At 39.5% G+C, this 20,054-nt stretch overlaps 1 protein-coding gene across 4 annotated transcripts; it reads left to right on the top strand.

Annotated features, from left to right (window-relative positions):
- The first annotated feature begins 20 nt into the window (after window positions 1-20).
- Window positions 21-12,972, top strand: LOC308560340 (alcohol dehydrogenase class-3). 4 transcript variants are annotated; one of them, XM_081144282.1, is made up of 10 exons: window positions 161-184; window positions 830-900; window positions 3,219-3,320; window positions 5,166-5,307; window positions 5,961-6,048; window positions 9,118-9,337; window positions 9,487-9,747; window positions 10,517-10,652; window positions 12,398-12,536; window positions 12,684-12,972. In XM_081144282.1, the coding sequence occupies exons 6-10, from the start codon at window positions 9,140-9,142 to the stop codon at window positions 12,706-12,708; spliced, it is 759 nt and encodes a 252-aa protein (XP_081000408.1). In that variant the 5' UTR covers window positions 161-184; window positions 830-900; window positions 3,219-3,320; window positions 5,166-5,307; window positions 5,961-6,048; window positions 9,118-9,139; the 3' UTR covers window positions 12,709-12,972. The 4 variants fall into 4 exon arrangements, with proteins under 4 accessions (XP_081000407.1, XP_081000408.1, XP_081000409.1 ...); XM_081144281.1 differs by lacking the exon at window positions 830-900 and having other exon boundaries at window positions 21-184; XM_081144283.1 differs by lacking the exons at window positions 161-184; window positions 830-900 and adding an exon at window positions 1,642-1,803.
- The last annotated feature ends 7,082 nt before the right edge of the window (window positions 12,973-20,054 follow it).

Below are 20,054 nucleotides of genomic sequence, written 5' to 3'. Positions count from 1 at the left end.
CCCGCCTCCACGCCCTGCGCGCGGCGCCCGAGGAGGCGGGACCGCGCCGAGCGCAAGCTCCACCCACGCCGCACCGCGCCACGCCCCCTGCGTAGGACTCACGCCCCGCCCACGTCCCCGAGGGTGCCGCACGCCCCGCGCGCCCGCCCCACGCTGACCCGAACCGGAGGGCATGGCGAGCCAGGTATCGCGGGGCCCTGTGGCGGGCCCGGGTCCGAGGATGCGAGGAAGGGCAAGCGTAGGGTGGAAACTGGCCGCTGGGTGCCCGAGCTGGACCCGGGCCTCGGGGCAGCGGTCCAGCGGGAAGAAAGCTTTGTCTGGGCTCCTCGGAAGGGTTTTGCTGCTTCTGGGCCGCTGGAGCGCGGTGGGGAGAAGTGGACGGGAGGGGGGCCAGGGGGCCGGTGCGTAATCCGGTGGGAATGGCTCAGGGAGAGTCAGGCTTTGCCTACTCAAAAATAAGCACAACAGGTTCTTTTGTTCAAGGTTATTTCACTAATAAAGTTGATGAGATGCGGTAGGAACTTAGCTGTTGTTTATGTTAATTAGCATATGGTAAAATTGGTTTCCTTATACCTCATTTTGCGTAAAGTCACAGAACCTATCCAGGGCTTACTGTGACTTGCCCAGGGTCATACTTGCAGGTGGAAAATTATAATTCCTGTTATAGTTCAAATGTTCAAGTAGGGAAATTGCTTGTGATTTAGAGTGGGGCTTTGTTTTGCTTAGAATTGTCATTGGAAGTAGGAGTTTAAACTCCTTTCAGACATTCTTTAAAAGTGGAGGGGGAGACAACATATTATGGATTAATTATTTATTCTTGTTGCTTCAGATCTGTAGTGTACAACATGACTTCCTTGTTAATATTCTGAATTTGACCTTTGAGGTTTACGGTACATTGAGGTGAGAAAGGATTCCAGTGCAGTGTCTGAATTTTTTGTACCATCAGATTTAATATCTACATTTTAATTTTAAAAGCAAAATTTCTGGCCTCACCAATTTACACAAGCTGCTCATCTCTCTATATAGTTAAACTCTCCTTTCCCTCCACTCTTTAGTTTACTGCTGCTAATAGCTGCTAACTTATTTTTGCAAAGCTACCCTGTGCCAAAGACTGTATTAGGGGCTTCATATTCATTCTCATTCACTTGTCACAATCACCCTCTGTGTGGGTGTTTTATCCCCATTTGTAACTCTTCCTCCTTCAGTATCCTAGGTAAAAGTGGTGCTTTCTCAAACTCACCACCAAAGTTATACTCTCTCCACTTTTTGCCTCTCCCTTTAAATCACACTTTTTGTAATTATTGACTTTCCAGTCTGTCTCTTATAAACCCAGTGGTTTTCAACCTTTATTCTGTCAATTTGTTTCGTAACCATTATGTAAACTGACCAAAATCTTCCTCATTACACTTGATTCTCTGATAATGGAGGAGTGTACTGACTAGAATCTCTAAGGCAACATTATACTATAGAAATATAATACAATTCACATATGTAATTTTAACTTTTCTATTAGCCATATTAAAAATGGCATTAAAATTGGGTTAAAATTTAATCCAGTATATTCAAAATACAGTGGTACCTCAATTTTCTAATGTCTCTGTTGACGAACATTTCGGTTTACAAACGCCATAAACCCGGAAGGAAATGCTTTGGTTTTCGAACATGCCTGGGAAGTTGAACATGCCCCACGGCTCCCACTGAGGGCAAGGTCCTGAGACCCAGCTGTCGGCTGTGGATCCCTCGGTTTTTGAACATTTCAGAACTCAAGTGGTCTTCCGGAATGGATTACATTAGAAAACCCAGGTACCACTATATTATCTCAACGTGTAATCAATATTTTATTATTATTTTTATTTTATTATTTTATTTATTTTATTTTATTAATCCTCACCCGAGGATATTTTTCCATTGCTTTTCAGAGAGAGTGGAAGGGAGCAAGAGAGAAAGAAACACTGATGTGAGAGAGAAGCACATCTGTTGGTTGCCTCCCCCACACGCCCTTACCAGGGCTGGGGATGGAGCCTGCAACCAAGGTATGTGCCCTTGGCTGGAATCAAACCTGGGGCTCTTCAGTCCTCGGGCCAACGCTCTAACCACTGAGCCAAACCAGCCAAGGCTGTAATCAATATTTTTAAAATAGTATTGAAATATTCTTACCTTTTTTTGTACTAGTCTTCAAAATCTTATAGCTTAACTCAGTTCAGACTAGCCACAGGTGGCAAATGGATACTGTATTGGATGGCACAGTTAAAAAGGATAGGTATAGTTTTTTGTGTTTTTGTTTTTTTTTAATCCTCACCCGAGGATATGTTTTTCATTTATTTTAGAGGGAGGGGAAGGGAGAGAGAGAAACATCGATTGGTTGCCTCCCTAGGTGTCCAAACCAGGATCAAACCTGCAACCTAGGTATGTGCCCTGATGGAGATGTGCTCTGCAACCTAGGTATGTGCCCTTTTGGTATACAGGACGATGCTCCAACCACCTGAGCCACACCAGCCAGGGCTATAGATATAGTTTTTTAAAGTTCCCTCATTCTGATGCTCCTTACACTCCTTCCCATCCTACAGTTTTACACCAATGTTACTAGTACCAACCTGAGCAAAAGAATTTCCTAGGGTACGTATTAAGCATTCAGATTCCTTGGGCCCTATGTCAGACCTACTGAGTCAGATTCTCTTAGACCTGTATTCTTTTTTTTTTTTTTTAGCTATGTCTTTTATTGATTGCAGAGAGAGGAAGGGAGAGGAACAGAGAGAGAAACATCAATGATAAGAGAGTCATTGATCGGCTGCCTCCTGCATGCCCCCTACGGGGGATCGATACTGCAACCTGAGCATGTGCCCTGACCAGGAATTGAACCTCGGTCTCTTGGATCATAGGTTGATGTTCAACCACTGAGCCACACCAGCTGGTCCTAGACCTGTATTCTTAACCTGCTCCTGTAGAGGGTCATTAAATATTCGATGGATAAAACTTCCCAACCAGAAGAGGCTTTTATATCTGACCATGTGGTCATCTAAATTAAATATTTTTATGAATATTATTTGTATGAAATCTAAAAACAGGCAAAACAATTCTCCATATCACTTAGAGGTACATGTTTCTTTGTGAATCTATGATATACTTTCTAAGGTTAGTATTCATCAGTATTTAAATTAACTGATAAGCAGTTTATTATTTGTTCAGGTGAATAAACAACTTTTTTCCCCCCATTTCAGGTGATCAAGTGTAAGGCTGCGGTTGCCTGGGAGGCTGGAAAGCCTCTTTCCATAGAAGAGGTAGAGGTGGCACCCCCAAAGGCTCATGAAGTTCGAATTAAGGTAATGTTACATCCAAGGCAATGGAAAAAGATTTACAATTAGGTCTCTGGATAGATTACTATTCTGAGTTCTGCAGAGGATAAATCCCAAAAGAGAGTGTCAAGAGCAAGGTATTGGAAGTCATCCAACCATAGAATCACAACCTCCTCTTATTTCATCTCTCTCACCTTTGCAGCACTCCTCTCCATCTTTTAGCTTTGATGTTGGGCTGAGCAGCCTTCCCAGGGATCACTGGATTGCTGTAGTTTATTTGTGTAGCCTAGGTTTAAGGATGTTCCCCTTTCTGCTGACCCCATAACTTAAAATGTATGGTGACACATTAGAAAAAAGAAAATGAAATGGTACTTCAGTTTTGTTAGATGAGACTACCAGTAAAGTTTAGGAAGAGGCTCCTGATCAACTGGAGTAACAACCAAGTGAAGTCAGCTTGAATAGAGAGCTTTAAATACTGACCCTTGCAGACAGGGCCCGAGTTCAGGGGATGCATTCATTATTTCACTGTTTTTTAACCTCTGCTATGGCAGAGAAACACAGTTTTCCCAGGAGAGAGGCAGATTGCACAAGGCAACCAGCTGGATGTTTTTAGCATTCTCTGTATTTGTTTTGATGTAAAATTAATCATTTAAAGTAGTGACCTTTGCCCTGGCCAGTGTGGCCTAGTTGATTGGGCATCATCCCAAGTACCAGGAGGTCACTGGTTCAATTCCCAGTCAGGGCACATGCCCAGGTTTCAGGCTCAATCCCAGGTAATGGGTATGCAGAAAGCAGCTGATCAATGTTACTCTCGTATCAATATTTCTCTCTCGCGCCCCTCCCTTCCTCTCTCTCTAAAAATCAATAAAAATATTTTTAAAAATAAAGTAGTGACCTTTAAATAAAACTAACATTCTAGAAAAATCAGTTCATTTTGCTGTTAATGGGAGTAACCATCCCCAGTCCCACCTCCAAACAGCACATAAATACGTACTGGCTCGTGCTCCCAGGGATTACACGTATCAGGTCAAGAAGCGCAGGGCCAAGTAACTTTTCAAGGTCCTTTTCAACCCAGACCCAGGAATCTGAAATATTTTAATAGTTAAGTTCAGAAATTAACCTAATTGTGATTTTGCCACTGAAAAAGAAAATGTTTGTCATGAATGTACTGTTTGGGGCACACTGAGTTCAGCTGTCTTCCCTGGCAAACTGCTAACAAATAGCAAAGAATGTTATATTGTAAGTGAGTATGTAGGTGAGAAGCAGAGATGCATAAATCCACTCCAAGATTTTTTCTTTCTGTGCTTTTTTGGTGGTTTGGAAAGATAACAGATACTTGAAAGTGAGAGAGAGAGAGGGATAAAGGGCTTATTTAAATTTCTGTGTGCTGCTAAAAGCTCTGAGTTTTGTCGCAGACCAACCAGGCTGGCATATTTCAGAAATAGTCCAGACCTTTTTAGAAATCACATTTCCCAACAGTCATGCGGAGGCCAGCAGTGAGATGGCTTAGCACCCAGGTGCTGTTCCTTTTCACACCTGAAGACACAGGTGCTCATACAGTCACCTTATTCACACTTTGTCTTGCTAATATGCACTGAAAAGGAGAATAGATGTACCGTCTTTCATTGCATATAAATACACTAGTTCTTTTGTTATGTACTAATAAAAAAAATGGGCTGCCAATTCTGATTCTTAAAATGTCATCTATTTATAAGCACATACTGATTTTAGAGAGGTTAAAGTTTGAAAGAAATGTATCTTAGAATCAGTGAAATATGGTATTAAAGTAAAAGGACCTTTCCTTTGACCAGTGCCTCACTCTGAATTACATGCGCACACAATGAAAAGCTCTTCACCTTAATATCCTGATAGATTATTGCTACTGCCGTGTGCCACACTGACGCCTATACCCTGAGTGGGGCTGATCCTGAAGGAAGTTTTCCAGTGATCTTGGGACACGAAGGTGCCGGAATTGTGGAAAGTGTTGGTGAAGGAGTTACTAGGCTAAAAGCAGGTAAGAGGGTATTTGAACCACTTATTTTATAATTTTGCCTTATTTCTATACGGAAATAACATTTCTGATAAACTACACATTGTTTATTTATGAACCCAAGAAAGCTGTGAAGATTGATTTTATTCTTCACCCAGGAAGCAGATACAGGGTGGGCAAAAGTAGGTTTTACAGTTGTTCATATGGAAAATAAAACAAAAATTTATAAATGACAAGACAAGAATAAACTTTATGTTTCTCATACTCACAACTGTAAACCTACCTTTGCCCACCCCATGTTTGATGGTTTTTTCCTCTGATTTTGCAGACTGCTGTTCATCTGAAACTGTTCAAAACATTGCCCAAAGCCAATTTTGCCCAATTAAGCAAGAAGTTTTAAAGATGCATCAGTGAGTCAGTATTTTGAGGCGCATGACTCCTTTTTCACCAGTTACTGTTTTTAAAAGTTTCCTTTAATAAAAACTCTGAAAACTTGTACTTTTTGCAGAGTTGAGGCAGTGTCTGAACGTTATGTAGGTAAAGTTCTAAGCCTTGAAGTTGTTAACTTTCCAAAGTCAAATGCGCTGACAGGAATGGGAATTTGCAGGGGCTGATACGTATCGTTCATTAGAAACAGATGCTACCTATCCAAGATAATGACTGCGCTTGTTTTCCAGGTGACACTGTCATCCCACTTTACATCCCCCAGTGTGGAGAATGCAAATTTTGTCTAAATCCTAAAACAAACCTTTGCCAGAAGATAAGGTTAGTATCATTTTATTCTTAAAACAGGAGGTCATCTTAATAATTACAATAATAAGTATGCGGCAATTTATACAGAGCTACATTAATTACTCCATTCCACCTTTATAGCAAGCTTACCATCATCATTAATATCCCAATTTTCATACACGAGAAAGTTAAGACCCAGAAATTAAGTGGTTTGCCCAGTATCATCAGCTATTAAGGGCAAAAAGGAAATTTCCTGAACTCATTCTCTTTCCGTAGCACTAGGCTAAATTTGCCAACATGTGTAACAAGGAGGGAGATGTTTATGAAATTCAATGAAATCATTTTTATGTCCATTTCATTGTCCATGAAATCAAAGTAAGAGAGAACATAACTCCTTAACACAGAAAAGGTAGTTACTTTATCCTAAGGTAACAGCTCTTAAAGAGCTACTTCTTTGAGGCAGTTTACGGTCCTCTTATATTTGTTTGATTTCTTTTTTATTGAGGTAGAAAAGACATAAAGTACTTAAAGCATACAAATCTTATGTGTATAGCTCAATGAATTTTTATGTATATACATACCCAATGGTTATAACCATAACCCAGTTCAAGGTTAGAGAACCCTTCCAACACCCTGCAAAGTCCTTCATGTCCCTTCCAAGTCAACACCTGCCTCCCTCAAAGGTAACCACTATTCTTATTTCTTTCACTGTAGAACTTCATATAAATAGAGTTACATATTATGTGTCTTTTGTCTGGTTTCTTTCATTCACAATGTCTGGGAGACATATCCAAGTTGCTCTGTCATTCCAAGTACCACTACTGTACTGTCTCTTTGGTATTTTCCTAGGATTGGAATGCTGAGTCATAGGATACACTCCCACCAGCAGCAGTACATTGGAGATCCGTTTGTTCTTGCATTTGTTTTCTAATGCCACTGACAAAATTGGTTTATATTTTTGGAAAACAAGACTCCATTTGTTTTATAACATAAATTCAATTACTTTTGACAAAGCTAAAACAAAACAAAACAAAAAATTGTTTTTCAAAGGGAATTTCAAACAGCCTGCAAATTTTTGTAACGCGTCAAGTATAGATAGTAGTGGGCTTTCTGTGGCTATCTGATACCTTTTCGAGGGACAAGTCCTTTCAGAGCTTAAAATGTATCCTATATCACCTTTGTCTGACTCCTCTGGGAAGACGTGGTTACTCATTAAGGAGGGCTAAATAAGCAAGTTGTTCTCATAAAGATAGAACAGTCGTTTATGGTGGAGCTTTGTCACCTGTTTGCTCTTTGCTTCTCATCATATTTTTGTTTTTCTCTTCAATCCAGAGGCAATCCATTCTCTTCATATATTTGTTTATTCATATGTATTCCAAAGAATTTATCTAAAAGTATACATCATATTGTTACTGGATGAGGTCTGGGCCCAGAGCAGGTCTGCCTCTGGCTGGCCCAGTAGTGTGTGGGTTTTTTACTTCGTGCAGGAAAGATTTCACAACACAAATACAGGTGACTTTGAGAGAATGTTTATTAAAGCTGGGGACAGTGAAAGGAAAGCAGGGCTTAGAGTAGAAGAAGTAACAGGAGACAGCCTACTCGGAGCTGCTTTGACTCGCTGAGAAATAGAAGTCACAGTGAAAGGAGAGCCAAGGTAGGGCTGCTGTTAGCTCACTGAAAAGTCAGAGACAAAGGAGGCTTTGGAGACAGGTTCAGGAGGTAAGCCCAGGACAAGCTGCCACTGCCTGCTGCTCCCTTGGTTGTAAGTCTAGTGGAGCCCTTAAAGTTTACGAGAAAGAGAGCAGAGATACAAGGCGTGGGTGTGCTCTAGCGAGAGCATGCAGTGGGCCCTTTAACTTGAGACTTTTTATCTCCTTTGGCCAGTGGGAATCCTAGGGGAGGTCTTAGGGGATGTTCTTAACAGAACATTCATAGGCTTTCCAGGTGTGTCCTTAGATATGTTGATTCATCAAAATGTACCTGTAGAGGGGTCAGGGTTATCTTCCGGTTTCATTTTCAAAGAACGTCATCGAACAGGGACTGGGATCGAGGCCAGTCTGCCAGAGGATGGTCTGGAATGTGTAAACCATTTGTTCCTAAGTGCCCTTGGTTAGGGAAGATAAAACCTTGTGATTCATTTGCTGGCTGTAAATTGCTCAAATTGTTTGACCTTGTTTAATTATTTTGTCTCAGTTTCCCTTATTCCACTTGTCAAGGAATTTCCGTACTTCTTACTATCCTGCCTCAAAATTATTGTGTTTATTTTTTATTGAAAATAACAAATATTTATTAAGCACTCTGTGCCAGGCACAGTACTAATGCTTTACATAACATTTCATTTTTTTTTAGCAATCTTTGAGAAAGATACAATTGTTCTGTATTTTCTAGTGAGGAAACTAAGGCACAAAGGTTAATTAACTTCCCCAACATCACACAGGATTTGAACCCAAGTGTTTCTGACTTTAGGGCTCATCCTCCTAAATAAGACATTATATCACCTATATGTATTTAGAATATAAAATAATTTTTGTTACCATATATCATATTGGTTGCCTTTGTGAGTTTGTTCTCCCGCCCCCATCCCCTTTGCTGTAACCAGCTACATAGGCAAAAAGTAAGGGAAGAGAGAAAGTAACTTGAATCCTTGAAGATTTCTGAAATATCTAAATTAGCCAGTTTGGCCATCTGTTTTCCTCAGCTGAATGGATCATTGCATGTGGTCTCTGCTTGTGTAGATGCTGGACTTGGCTCTATGCTTTATGAAGTTACATTTGCTCACAGAGTTTTATGATGGAATTTTAAAATAATTTCATTTGATCCATAAGTTGTACCTGTTAAAAATTATTTCAATACTCTGGCAGTAAGATCCAGAAGGATATGGAACCTTGGAAAAAATATTTGAGGTCATAAATCTCTTATAAGTTTCCCTAATAAGACATTGCTGAAAGATGCTAAATTATTATACATACATTAGGAATTGGACTTATAGTCTTAGCACACTTTTATAACTATTAGTCATAATTTTTTAAACTAAATTCTTTTTCTTATGGGTTTTAGGAAACCTAATTCTACCCTTCCTTTTCCCCTTTTTGTTTTCTTTAGAGTCACTCAAGGGAAAGGATTAATGCCAGATGGTACCAGCAGATTTACTTGCAAAGGAAAGACAATTTTACATTACATGGGAACCAGCACGTTCTCTGAATACACAGTTGTGGCTGACATTTCTGTTGCTAAAATTGATCCTTTAGCACCTTTGGATAAAGTCTGCCTCCTGGGTTGTGGCATTTCAACTGGTTATGGTGCCGTTGTGAACACTGCCAAGGTAAGTGTTGGTATGGCTTTTAGCTTCCACCTTCTAATTTGATACGACAAAGCATTGCTGGAATAATGAAAATGGCCCCATCTATAAGAAACCTAGTGATTTTCTTGACTCTTGTGGAAGCAGTACCTCATAGACTGTCTTACTATTAGGTGGAGCCTGGCTCTACTTGTGCCGTCTTTGGCTTAGGAGGAGTTGGATTGGCGGTTATCATGGGCTGTAAGGTGTCTGGTGCATCCCGGATCATTGGTGTGGATATCAATAAAGATAAATTCCCAAGGGCCAAGGAGTTTGGAGCCTCTGAGTGTATCAACCCCCAGGACTTCAGTAAACCCATCCAGGAAGTGCTTATTGAGGTGACTGATGGAGGAGTGGACTATTCCTTTGAGTGTATTGGTAACGTGAAGGTCATGGTAAGTATGCTTGACTTCAGTCCTTGCTGTGTGTGTAACTGCTTTTTTAATGCATTTTTCTTAATTAGGATTTAAAATTGTTTTGTTTTTGGAAAGGGAAATTCTCTTGATAAGAATTATTCTGATAGAAGGAAGGAAAAATAATGATTTGAACTACAAATGGGAAATGACACGAGTGACTCGGGGAAGGATGAAGAAAAATGTTTCTTTGCCTGATTTCATTGTATGCTGAATCTTAGAGTATGTTTGTTTAAATAAAAAGGCAGAATGGCACAGTTGTAGAGAGCATGAGCTTTGAAATTAGATAAACATCCACGTACTAAATCAGTGACCGTGAGCAAGGATGTAATTTCTCTAAACCTCAGTTTCCTCATGTGTAAAATACAGACAGACAGTAGCAGCACCTACTTGACACAAAGTAGGCATTCAGCAAAAGTGTTAGTATTACTTCTCTGCCTGCTTCTTTTATTATAAAAGTCTTTAGAATTTTGAGCTAGTATTTACTTTTAAAAATGGACAGCAAGTAAAAGCTCTAAATTCTTGCCGTTTGTGTTACTATTTAGCCAAGTTAGTAAATTTGTTTAAAGACCTGTTAAAATAAAATTGTTCAATAAAATTAAATTTACTAAGCATTCCATTTTATCATTTTGCTGCCATATTTTTAGAAAGCTTTCTGAAACCACCTTCTCCCTCCCCGAGTTTCTGGGGAAGCAGATATTCTCAGCAAAATGCACTGACTGCTATGATTTGGTCATATTTCTGCCCACAGAGAGCTGCGCTGGAGGCCTGCCACAAAGGCTGGGGCGTCAGCGTGGTGGTTGGAGTAGCTGCTGCAGGTGAAGAAATCGCCACTAGGCCCTTCCAGCTGGTAACAGGCCGCACGTGGAAAGGTACCGCCTTCGGAGGTAATTGTTGGGTACATTTTCCCTCTCATTTCCATTGGCAGACTTTTAATTCCAGTCCAGTTTTCTTGTTTTAACAATAATGTTCATGGGCTGCCTTCTCATCTTGAATTGTTGCATACAAAGTTATTTTAATAGAAGGGTTTCTCACTCAATCAGTATTTCCTCCTGAAGCTCAAGGCCACATTTTTACACACTAAAAAAAGAAAATATTCCATTAATGAGGCCATAGTTAGGGGTAGGGCAGGCATGAGAAATTGGTTGTAAGGTAAGCAAACAACATTGCCATCCATAGTGTCACTTGTGGAGTTAAAAGGGTTATGTGCATTTTTTACTCATTTTTCCAGAGAGTGTAGTGATCACTGGGTGCAGTCAAACCTCTGTCTGAAGAGGGCTGATTTCAGCAGTAACCAATACTGAATCTCAATTTGAAAATGTTAAATTAGAATCTTATAACAAAACTGAAAAGCTGCCAGCCTGATTATTTTTCCCTTAATATGATCCTAAAAAGTACATGGTTGTTAGGGGTTGCCTACGTTTTGATAGGTTTTTTAAAAAATATATTCTCACTATCCTCTTACGAAAAAGATCACATAGCATGAGTTTTGAATGACTTGTGTTTAACAAGTATCTGTTAACATCCCCTACCTGATAATTATGCCAGCTTTTTTGAAAGTCAGAAAAAGAAATTACAAAAGTATGCTAAACGAGGAGTTTGGCCAGTTTTCCTTCTTTATGCTACCGATACTGCTTAGAGAAATGTCAAGCTGACTGAACCCTCCTTTCCAAAGCCCTGGATATATGCCAAACCTCAGTATCTTAGAACAGACTTTTAAAGCCACGCGTGCAATGCAGAGGCATCATCTCAGGACCCACAGTTGGATTTGAAAGGGCTTCTAAGCCCACGTGACTGAGCCAGGGTGGCTGGTAGGAACCTCTGACTGAAGCCGCATTCTAGCACAGTGCCGTTTGGGAAATTAGCTTGAGCATTGGATTCCCATGGGTATTGCTAAAATGTGTAAATAGAAGTTGTCTAGAATTGAAGTCTCAGTTAACAGGAGTTTTAAAGGAGAAAGAAAAAGCCCTCCATTTGTAGAGGGAAAAATAATTGATAGAGGATTTAATGAGGGAGATTTGGAAAAAGCTCAAAAGAGGTTTGAAATATGGTCCAAAGCATCTCAGCTTTCACAAGTACGAGGGGTGTTTTGTTGACTTACTGCTTCTTTCAATAACAAGTGAAAAATTGAAGCGTCTGATTTCCTACTTTGTTTTCAATTTCAGTTTTGTATTCAGAGGTGCTATCCCTACTCGTTATTGATTTAAAAACCAAAGAAATTAGCCACGTATCACGTTATTGATTTAAAAACCAAAGAAATTAGCCACGTATCACGTCAATGTTTTTCTTCCTTGAATTTCATTACTATAGGAATCTCTGCTGTTGTGGACCTAATAAATAAGCTTGTTCTAAGACTTAAGAGTTCTGTCCTGGGTAGTCTAAGTCTCAATTGAGACTTAATGAGATTTTAGTTAATCAATACAGAAAAAGGAAAATACTAAAAAGTCAATTACTTTTTTCTTAACTAATGATGTGCACTGAATTCTCTCTTATTCTGATTTTCAACGTTTTTTATTCCTCTGTAATGAAAACATTTATTTTCTTAAACACCTTTGTTTAACCCACAAGGTAATTAGCATACTGTAGGGATTTGTGGAAAAAAATTAATGAAGAGATGTATGATTTCTTTTAGGATGGAAGAGTGTAGAAAGCGTCCCAAAGTTGGTGTCTGAATATATGTCCAAAAAGATAAAAGTTGATGAATTTGTGACTCACAATCTGTCTTTCGAGGAAATTAACAAAGCCTTTGAACTGCTGCATGCAGGGAAGAGGTAAGCTGTCTCTTTGGTTATGTATTATGGGATGGAGGAGTGATGTGTGGTTTATAGAGGAAGAAGGCTTAAAAAAATACAATTTTAATGTTCTTAAAAGAAAAGATACCATTCAAAACCTACACTTATTGTTTCTTTCTCTTGCAGCATCCGAACTGTTGTAAAGTTTTAAATTCAAAAGAAGAAAATATGTCCATCCTTATAACTGAGTCATGTGATCTGATTGGAGCAGCCAGACAGGCAAGGAGAAGCTCTTCCAAGTTCACAGCCTCTTAGACGTCTGTTCAGTAACCTACTCTAGGGAATAATGTTTTCTGTATCTCCAATCAGGGTTAAGGCTAATACAGTCATTAATCTCTTCTCTGGACTCCTTTACATGAATAATTGCTGGCTTATTAAGGAATTTTTTAACATAATAAAAGTAATTTCTGCATAAGTGTTTATCTCTGTTTTATGCTGAATTTATTCTCACAGTTCTTTCCCCATTATCTTCATTCTTTAAAGGAAAGACGAAGGAAGCAGGGCAATAGTGGGTTTTGAACCTTGTCTGCTGCTCTCTCAGTAACTTTGGTTTAAGAATCTCAGGACCATTTACTAAAGAACAGATTTCCTTAGCCATCAGTGGCAAAGTTCATCAGAACCCAAGTCGGCTCCTGTGAGATTATCTTCTTGTGGGCAGTTGCTGTGCCTCGTTCACACTTGCATCCCCCAGTTCCTAGTATGGTATGTAGCCCACAGTGCACTACAATCCACCGTTGAAACTACCTTCTGTACTTAAGTAGGTGTAAGTGTGTTGTTAGCTCTATGATCTATTTCAAGATTATAAAAATTATATAGTTAGTTATGTACTGAATATCCAAGTTCCCAGCATTTACTTTTATCAGATCTTAACATTTTACCACTTACAGACCACATTGCCTTTCCAGAGGCGGTCATCCAGAATTCAGTGTTTCTCACTCTCATGCCTGTTACGCTTTTACTACACAGGCATACAGTAAGTACTTGCTTAATGTCTGTAGGCTCTTGGAAACTGCAACTTTAAGAGAAAGGACACATCACGAAACCAATTTTCCCATAGGCTAACTGATATAAACAACAGTTAAGTTCCTACGGCATATTTCTGGTCACAAAAGCATCACCAAAATTCTAAGACTCAAAACACTTTTATGATTAAATATTGAAATAAATGTGAGCTTTACATACATTTAAGAAAGATTCATAAAAACAAATCAGATAATGATTTTCTAACCCACTTATTCCAGTTCAGGGTCATGGGTAGCTGGAGCATCTCTGCAGCTCGGCACAAGGAGGGACCCGCACCCTGGACAGGAAGCCCTCCCATTGCAGGGAGCACTCACACACACATGCATTCAGACTGAGACAATGTAGACACTATTCACCTCACCACATCTTTGGAATGTGGAAGGAAAACAGTCCCCAGAGAAAACCCACACGTACATGGGGAGAATGTGCCAACTCCACACACACAGTGGCCCCAGCTGGGAATAAAATTTATTTTCTCATCATTACAACGAAATGAAGAAAACAAAGTTATTCATGGACCAGCTATACTTCATTTTATTGTGCTCAGATAATTGGGTTGAGTCGGATTTAAGTTTTTATTGATTTCAGGGAGAGGAAGGGGGAGAGAGAGAAAGAAACATCAGTGATGAGAATCGATTGGCTGCCTTCTGCATGCCCCCCACTGGGGATCAAGCCCAAAACCTGGGCATGTGCCCTGAACAGGGATTGAACCTCAACCTCTTGGACCATATGTTGATGCTCAACTGCTGAGCCATGCCAGCCAGGCGAGTTTTTGTTTTTGTTTTTGTTTTTTAGTAAATTGAAAGCTTATGGCAACCCTGTGTCTAGCAAGTCTTACCAGTTCCGTTTTCCAACAGCATTTTCTTACATCCTATCACATTTTGGAAATTCTCCCAATATTTCAGATAGTGATTCCTCTAATGGATCTGGGCAAAGTAAGTTGAAAGTTGAAAACCTAGAAAGTATTCACCATTCTAGGTGCCATTAAGAACATTCATGACTCATGTGAAGAGGTTAACATATCAACATAAACAGGAGTTTGGAAGAAGTTGGTTCCAAACCTCATGCATGACTTTGAGGGGTTCAAGGCATCAGGGGAGGAAGTAACTGCAGGTGTGGAAATAGCATGAGAACTAGAATTAGGAGAGCCTGAAGATGTGACAATTTTTGCCGTCTCATGATAAAACTAACAGACGAGTTACTTCTTAGGGATGAGCAAAGAAAGTGGTCTTGAGGTAGAATCTACTGGGGAAGATGCTATGAAGATTGTTGAAATGTCCACAAAGGATTTAGAACATTACCCAAACCTAGCTGATAAAGCAGCAGCAGGGTTTGAGAAGATTGGCTCCAATTTTGAAGTTCTGTGGGTAAAATGCTATCAAACATCATCAAGTTAAACAGAAACTGTTCATGAAAGAAAGAGTCCATTGATGTGGCAAACTTCATAGTCATCTTATTTTAAGGAATTGCCACCGCCACCCCAACCTTCAGCAACCATCAACCTGATCAGTCAGTGGTCATCAATGAGGCAAGACCCTCCACCAGCAAAATGATTACAATTCATTGAAAGCTCAGATGATGGTTAGCATTTTTAAGCAATATTTTTAATTAAAATATGTACATTGTTTTTTCCAACATAATACTATTGCACTTAGTAGATCATAGTATAATGTAAACATAACTCTTATTTGCACTTGGAAACCAAAAGCTTTGTGTAACTAACTTTACTGCCTTGGTCTAGAACTGAACCTACAATACCTCAGAGGTATACCTGGACATATCCATAAACCCTCTAGTCTTCAATATTGTTGTACATGTTTTAAACCTGATACTGTCTCATTCTGCAGCTTTCACTTTTCATTCATTGTATGCTTAATCTGTTATTTTATACTTAATCTGTGTTGTATGTGAACCTCTCATTCACTAATTTTAATACTGTGCAGGAATATTCAATTATATGAGCTACCATAATTTATCTGTTCTCCAGCTAATGGCTTAAAGTTCTTTCCAAAGCTGTTTCTGTATTGCTAACAACACTGGTGGAACATTCTTGTACGTTATGCTCAATGTGTCAGTTACTTAGGATAAGCACATTTAAAATTTACTAGAAATTGCCAAATTGCTTTTAAAAGTTGTTGGCATTCTTTGCAAATCACATGGGTGTGAAATGGTATTGAAACCAGACACAATGGGTCCGAGGCTGCCTGTCACTACTTGAGCCAGATTAAGCAGAGACAGGGTTGAATCATATATGAGCTTTTATTCCAATAATGCTGGCACAATAGGGAGAGCAGTCAGTCGCCCTGGAAATTCTGCTCTGACCCCCCTCGCTAGCTGGCTAATCATATACCAGTGAGGGTGAAGATAACTACATGCAGCTGTGAGCTACATGTGTAACAGGGAAAGCGGAGGGGAGGGTCTGCAGTTGACCTTCAGAAGCTCAAAATCCGATACCAAGGTGGCTAATCTATGATGTTACAAACAGCTCAGCCCATTCCTGGGACCGGAGAATGGTCAGCATTCCTGAGGCAAACTCCCAGAGGGGGTCAGGGTCCAGGCACAGCAACCAAATCAAAGCATGTCCTGTCCTTGGTCTGTTCTCAAAATGTGTTTCTTTTCTGAGTAATGGACCCATTGAAGCATCGTGTCTTTTTTTTACTGCCTTGTTTCATCCCCCAGTTTCCCAAGGTCTGTAAGAAAACCTCTGTATAGTTAGTAAGGTGAATACTTATTGAACAACTATGGCTCTTTTATTATGTGCCCTTCCCCACATCAGTATTTCTTCGTAACTTTAGTTTTCATTTCTCTGAATTACTAAATTCCTTCATTGTACTGCCCATTTGTATAACCTTTTCTGTGAAGTAGCTGTTCACGTCCTTTGCCAATTTTTTTATTGGATTATCTTTTTCTGACTAATTTTTAGGTCTTTATTTTAGATTCCAATCTTTTGTCAGTTTTAGATTTTAATGTATTTTATATTATTATTTTAATATAGCCAAATTATCAGTCTTTTTCTGGTGCTGTTAAGTAACACTTAGGGTTTTGTGGTTTTTTAAATCCTGAGCAGTATAAAGAAGAAAACAAAAACGATTGAGTCTTACCATCCAGGTAATCCAATGTCATAAAAATAAACATATGAAAGCAATATACCTATGAGTTAGAAAACTCATATAGTAGAGAAAATCATATGAGAAAGAAAAGCTACACATCCCTCCACCAAGACTATGAAAGAATTCAAAACTGAGAGAAGAGATAGATGCAGAGAGGGAGTTTATTATACTTTCTCCAAAGGAAAAGGGCCAGTGTACTGCTAATGTATCAATATAAGGCAGAGAACAAAAGGCAGGCTGCTCTTTTAAGCAGGGGCTGTTGCTAGGCGACAAGGAAGCGAGGGGTTTGGGTTGTCTTGAAATTGAGCAGATACAAGGGAGGTTATCTTGAAAAGTTACAGTTTGTTTGTTTTCCAGGAGACAGTCCGGCAGATGTCCTAGGGAGGTGTCTTAGTATTTTTCCCAAGCCTGTAAAACATGCTTAGAGCAAAAGTTATGAAGAGTTCCAAGGGGGCTTGTTTGGGGGGGGGGGGGTACTTTCTAGAGTCTCCTTGATTAAAGTTATGCCTGAGTTGTGAAAACAGCAGGGAGGAGGGGCATGCAAGAATGTATCCTTGAGAGTAGCTGATCTTGTCCCACAGTTCGAACTGAGAAGCCAACAATCTTAGGGTTTGATTACCAGGTGCTTTTCATAAATTGTGAAAGGTCATAGCAAATAAAAGAGGCCTTTTTCCTGTCCTTACAACCATTGTTAACTATGTATATTCCCAGAAGTTTCTATGCATATAACAGCATTTATACAAGTCCTTTAAAATTACACAAAGGAATACTATTAGTGCTATTCTGTGCCCTTTTGTTTTACATGCTAGAGTATTTTAGACTGTTCTTTGTATTAGCATATCAGATATGCCATGCACAGATAACCTTTGGTTAGACTGCACCCATGAGCTTTTTTGTTTTAATACTTTTGATTGATGTGGCTTAATTGCTCTTAAAAAGTTATGTTTCTGCCTGGCCGGGCGTGGCTCAGCGGTTAAGCATCGACCTAGGATCCAGGCGATCAGGGTTCGATTCCCAGTCAGGGCACATGCCCGGGTTGCAGGCTGCAGCCGATCAATGACTCTCTCATCATTTATGTTTCTCTCTCTCTCTCCCTCTCCTTTCCTCTCTCTGAAATCAATAAAGATATATTAAAAAAAAAAAAAAGTTATGTTTCTGAGAGCAAATTTAGTTGGTTGAAAGTGGAAGTATGGTCAGTGTTCCACTTAACTCTTTGGTGCATTTGAAGGGCTAGGCAGTGTAACCTTTACCTAGAGAGCAGGAGACACAGTAGGGGCCCAAGTGACCCTGAACTATTATCCTGGGTGAACTGGAAAAAAAGGGGAAGTTAAAACTAGCTTCTACCCCAGCAGTAGGAAGTGTGTTTAATCTGGTTTGGTTTTAGCCCAGCCTTCTAGGAACAAAGTATGTCACTGCCTTGGGCAATTGCGCTAACAAAATGCGCATGTAGGGTAATAATGGAGAGCTAATAATTCTTTATTTTTTCCATGTTTTTTTTTTCCTACTATAAGGATTCTTGGATTATGGGACTATAGGTAAAAAGATTCCTTGTTTCCCAGCCAGTGTGGCTCAGTTGGTTGAGCGTCATCCCATGAACCAGGAGGTCACAGTTCGATTCCCATTCAGGGAAAATGCCTGGGTTGCTGGCTCAATCCCGAGTGGGGGGTGTGCAGGAAGCAGCCAATCAATGTTTCTCTCTCATTGATGTTTTTCTCTCTCTCCCTCTCTGAAATCAATAAAAACATATTTAAAAAAATTTTAAGTATTTGTTAAGATTCTTTTAATACACCCTCTTGCGTGGCATCTAGAAATGTCATGTATATTGTTGCACCAATTTATGGAGGAAAGTATAGATACAGCACAGGACTAAAAACCATTCACGATATGCATGTCAGCAAATCTATCCTGATTGTACAAAATTAGGATTCTACCACCTTAGAAATGTTGGAAATTTTTTGAAAACATCTTGGACCAAAGGTATAAAATTTTAACACATATGGCTGTAACTTCCACTGTATATTTCATGAAAACTAGTAAAATATATTTAAGAATCTAAAATTTTACAATATTAAGAACCTTAAGCAGTTTCATTTTTATTTTTTACTGAAAATTTTTCACATACCTAACATTTTTCAAATCTCTGCATTTCCATTTTCAGCACATTGGGCCAGTCTGCTTTCTATTTAACCCACTCCATGATGTTCACTGGACAGTCTGTCCATTTACAGGCATGTCCGACTTGGAACAAGTTCTTTATTACAAGCACAGGGAACTAACAACATATAAAATAGAACGTGTAGAATGATGGGTGATTTTTGGAGGTGAGGGAAAAACTGCATTATGTCCAAAAATTCTGTCATGTGGGGCGGGGTAATGTGTGTAAAATACCAAACGAAAACGGCTCCAAAACGTACACATAATGCCAATTCCATTTGTCCATTTTGGATGCAAATTATACGTAATTCTCAAAATGTTTTGTTGACTTGGGGGAGGGGGGCATATTTTACATGCACAGAATGCTTCAGAACATTTTCTGCTTGGCTACCAATCTGCAAGTAGGCTCATGAACAGTCTAAAAGTAACTCTGGGCCTAAAGACATTTTGCTGACCCAGGGAAGACCAACTTTGGACTCAGGCAATTTTGTTTCAATTAACATGCAAGATCAGGTTCTCTGTCAGCAAAGACTTTTAGAAAAAAGTACACTGTGAACACATTTGGAAAACATTTTATTAAGTATATTTCAAGTTATTTAGGTAACAAATGCATAGAACTATACCAAGGAAATCATGTCTTTAGAGAAACAACTACAAAGTGAACAGGATATACAAAGTCCTCCACTCTACCGATTTCTTTCGGTGGAACTTTTCTTTATGGGAACAAAGCAGATGGGGAGGGGAGCTTTTAAGCAGATTGATTGTTACTGAATGAGACACCGCAATGGAATTCCTTGAGATGAGGTAAATATGCACATGCTGCTTCCAAGAAAGGAGTGCTAATCCACAATAGAACTACCTCCAGTGTAGACATGGACTGAAATACCAAAAATAGGGGGGCGGGGGCAGGAAGAGATTAACCAAAGAATTTACATGCATATATGCACAGCCCATGGACACAGACAATAGTGCAGGAGGCGTGGTGGGAGTGGGGGGGGGCTGGGGGGTGGGGGAAGCCTGATGGAGGGAAGCAAAGAGGGGAAAATGGGCAACGTCTGTAATACTCTCAACAATAAAAAGAATAAAAGAATTTTAAAAAATCAAGCTATGTTAAGGCAAAACAGTGAAAATGTGGATTAAGAATATCTGTTGACCTCCGATACAACTACAAAAATAAAGCAAATTTGCTTTACGGTCACACTGTATCTAG

The sequence above is a fragment of the Miniopterus schreibersii genome, assembly GCF_964146895.1.
Source record: "Miniopterus schreibersii genome assembly, chromosome: 1".
Classification (NCBI taxonomy): domain Eukaryota; kingdom Metazoa; phylum Chordata; class Mammalia; order Chiroptera; family Miniopteridae; genus Miniopterus; species Miniopterus schreibersii.
The sequence above is the reverse complement of the archived record's forward strand: the minus strand, read 5'-3'. Positions and strand labels throughout refer to the sequence as shown.

Bases quoted from the DNA above. Each gene is read 5' to 3' on its own strand.
- LOC308560340 (XM_081144280.1), top strand. The intron at 6,049-9,117 runs GTTAGTATCATT...TGTTTTCTTTAG, and splicing joins AACCTTTGCCAGAAGATAAG to AGTCACTCAAGGGAAAGGAT. The intron at 10,653-12,397 runs GTAATTGTTGGG...GATTTCTTTTAG, and splicing joins GAAAGGTACCGCCTTCGGAG to GATGGAAGAGTGTAGAAAGC.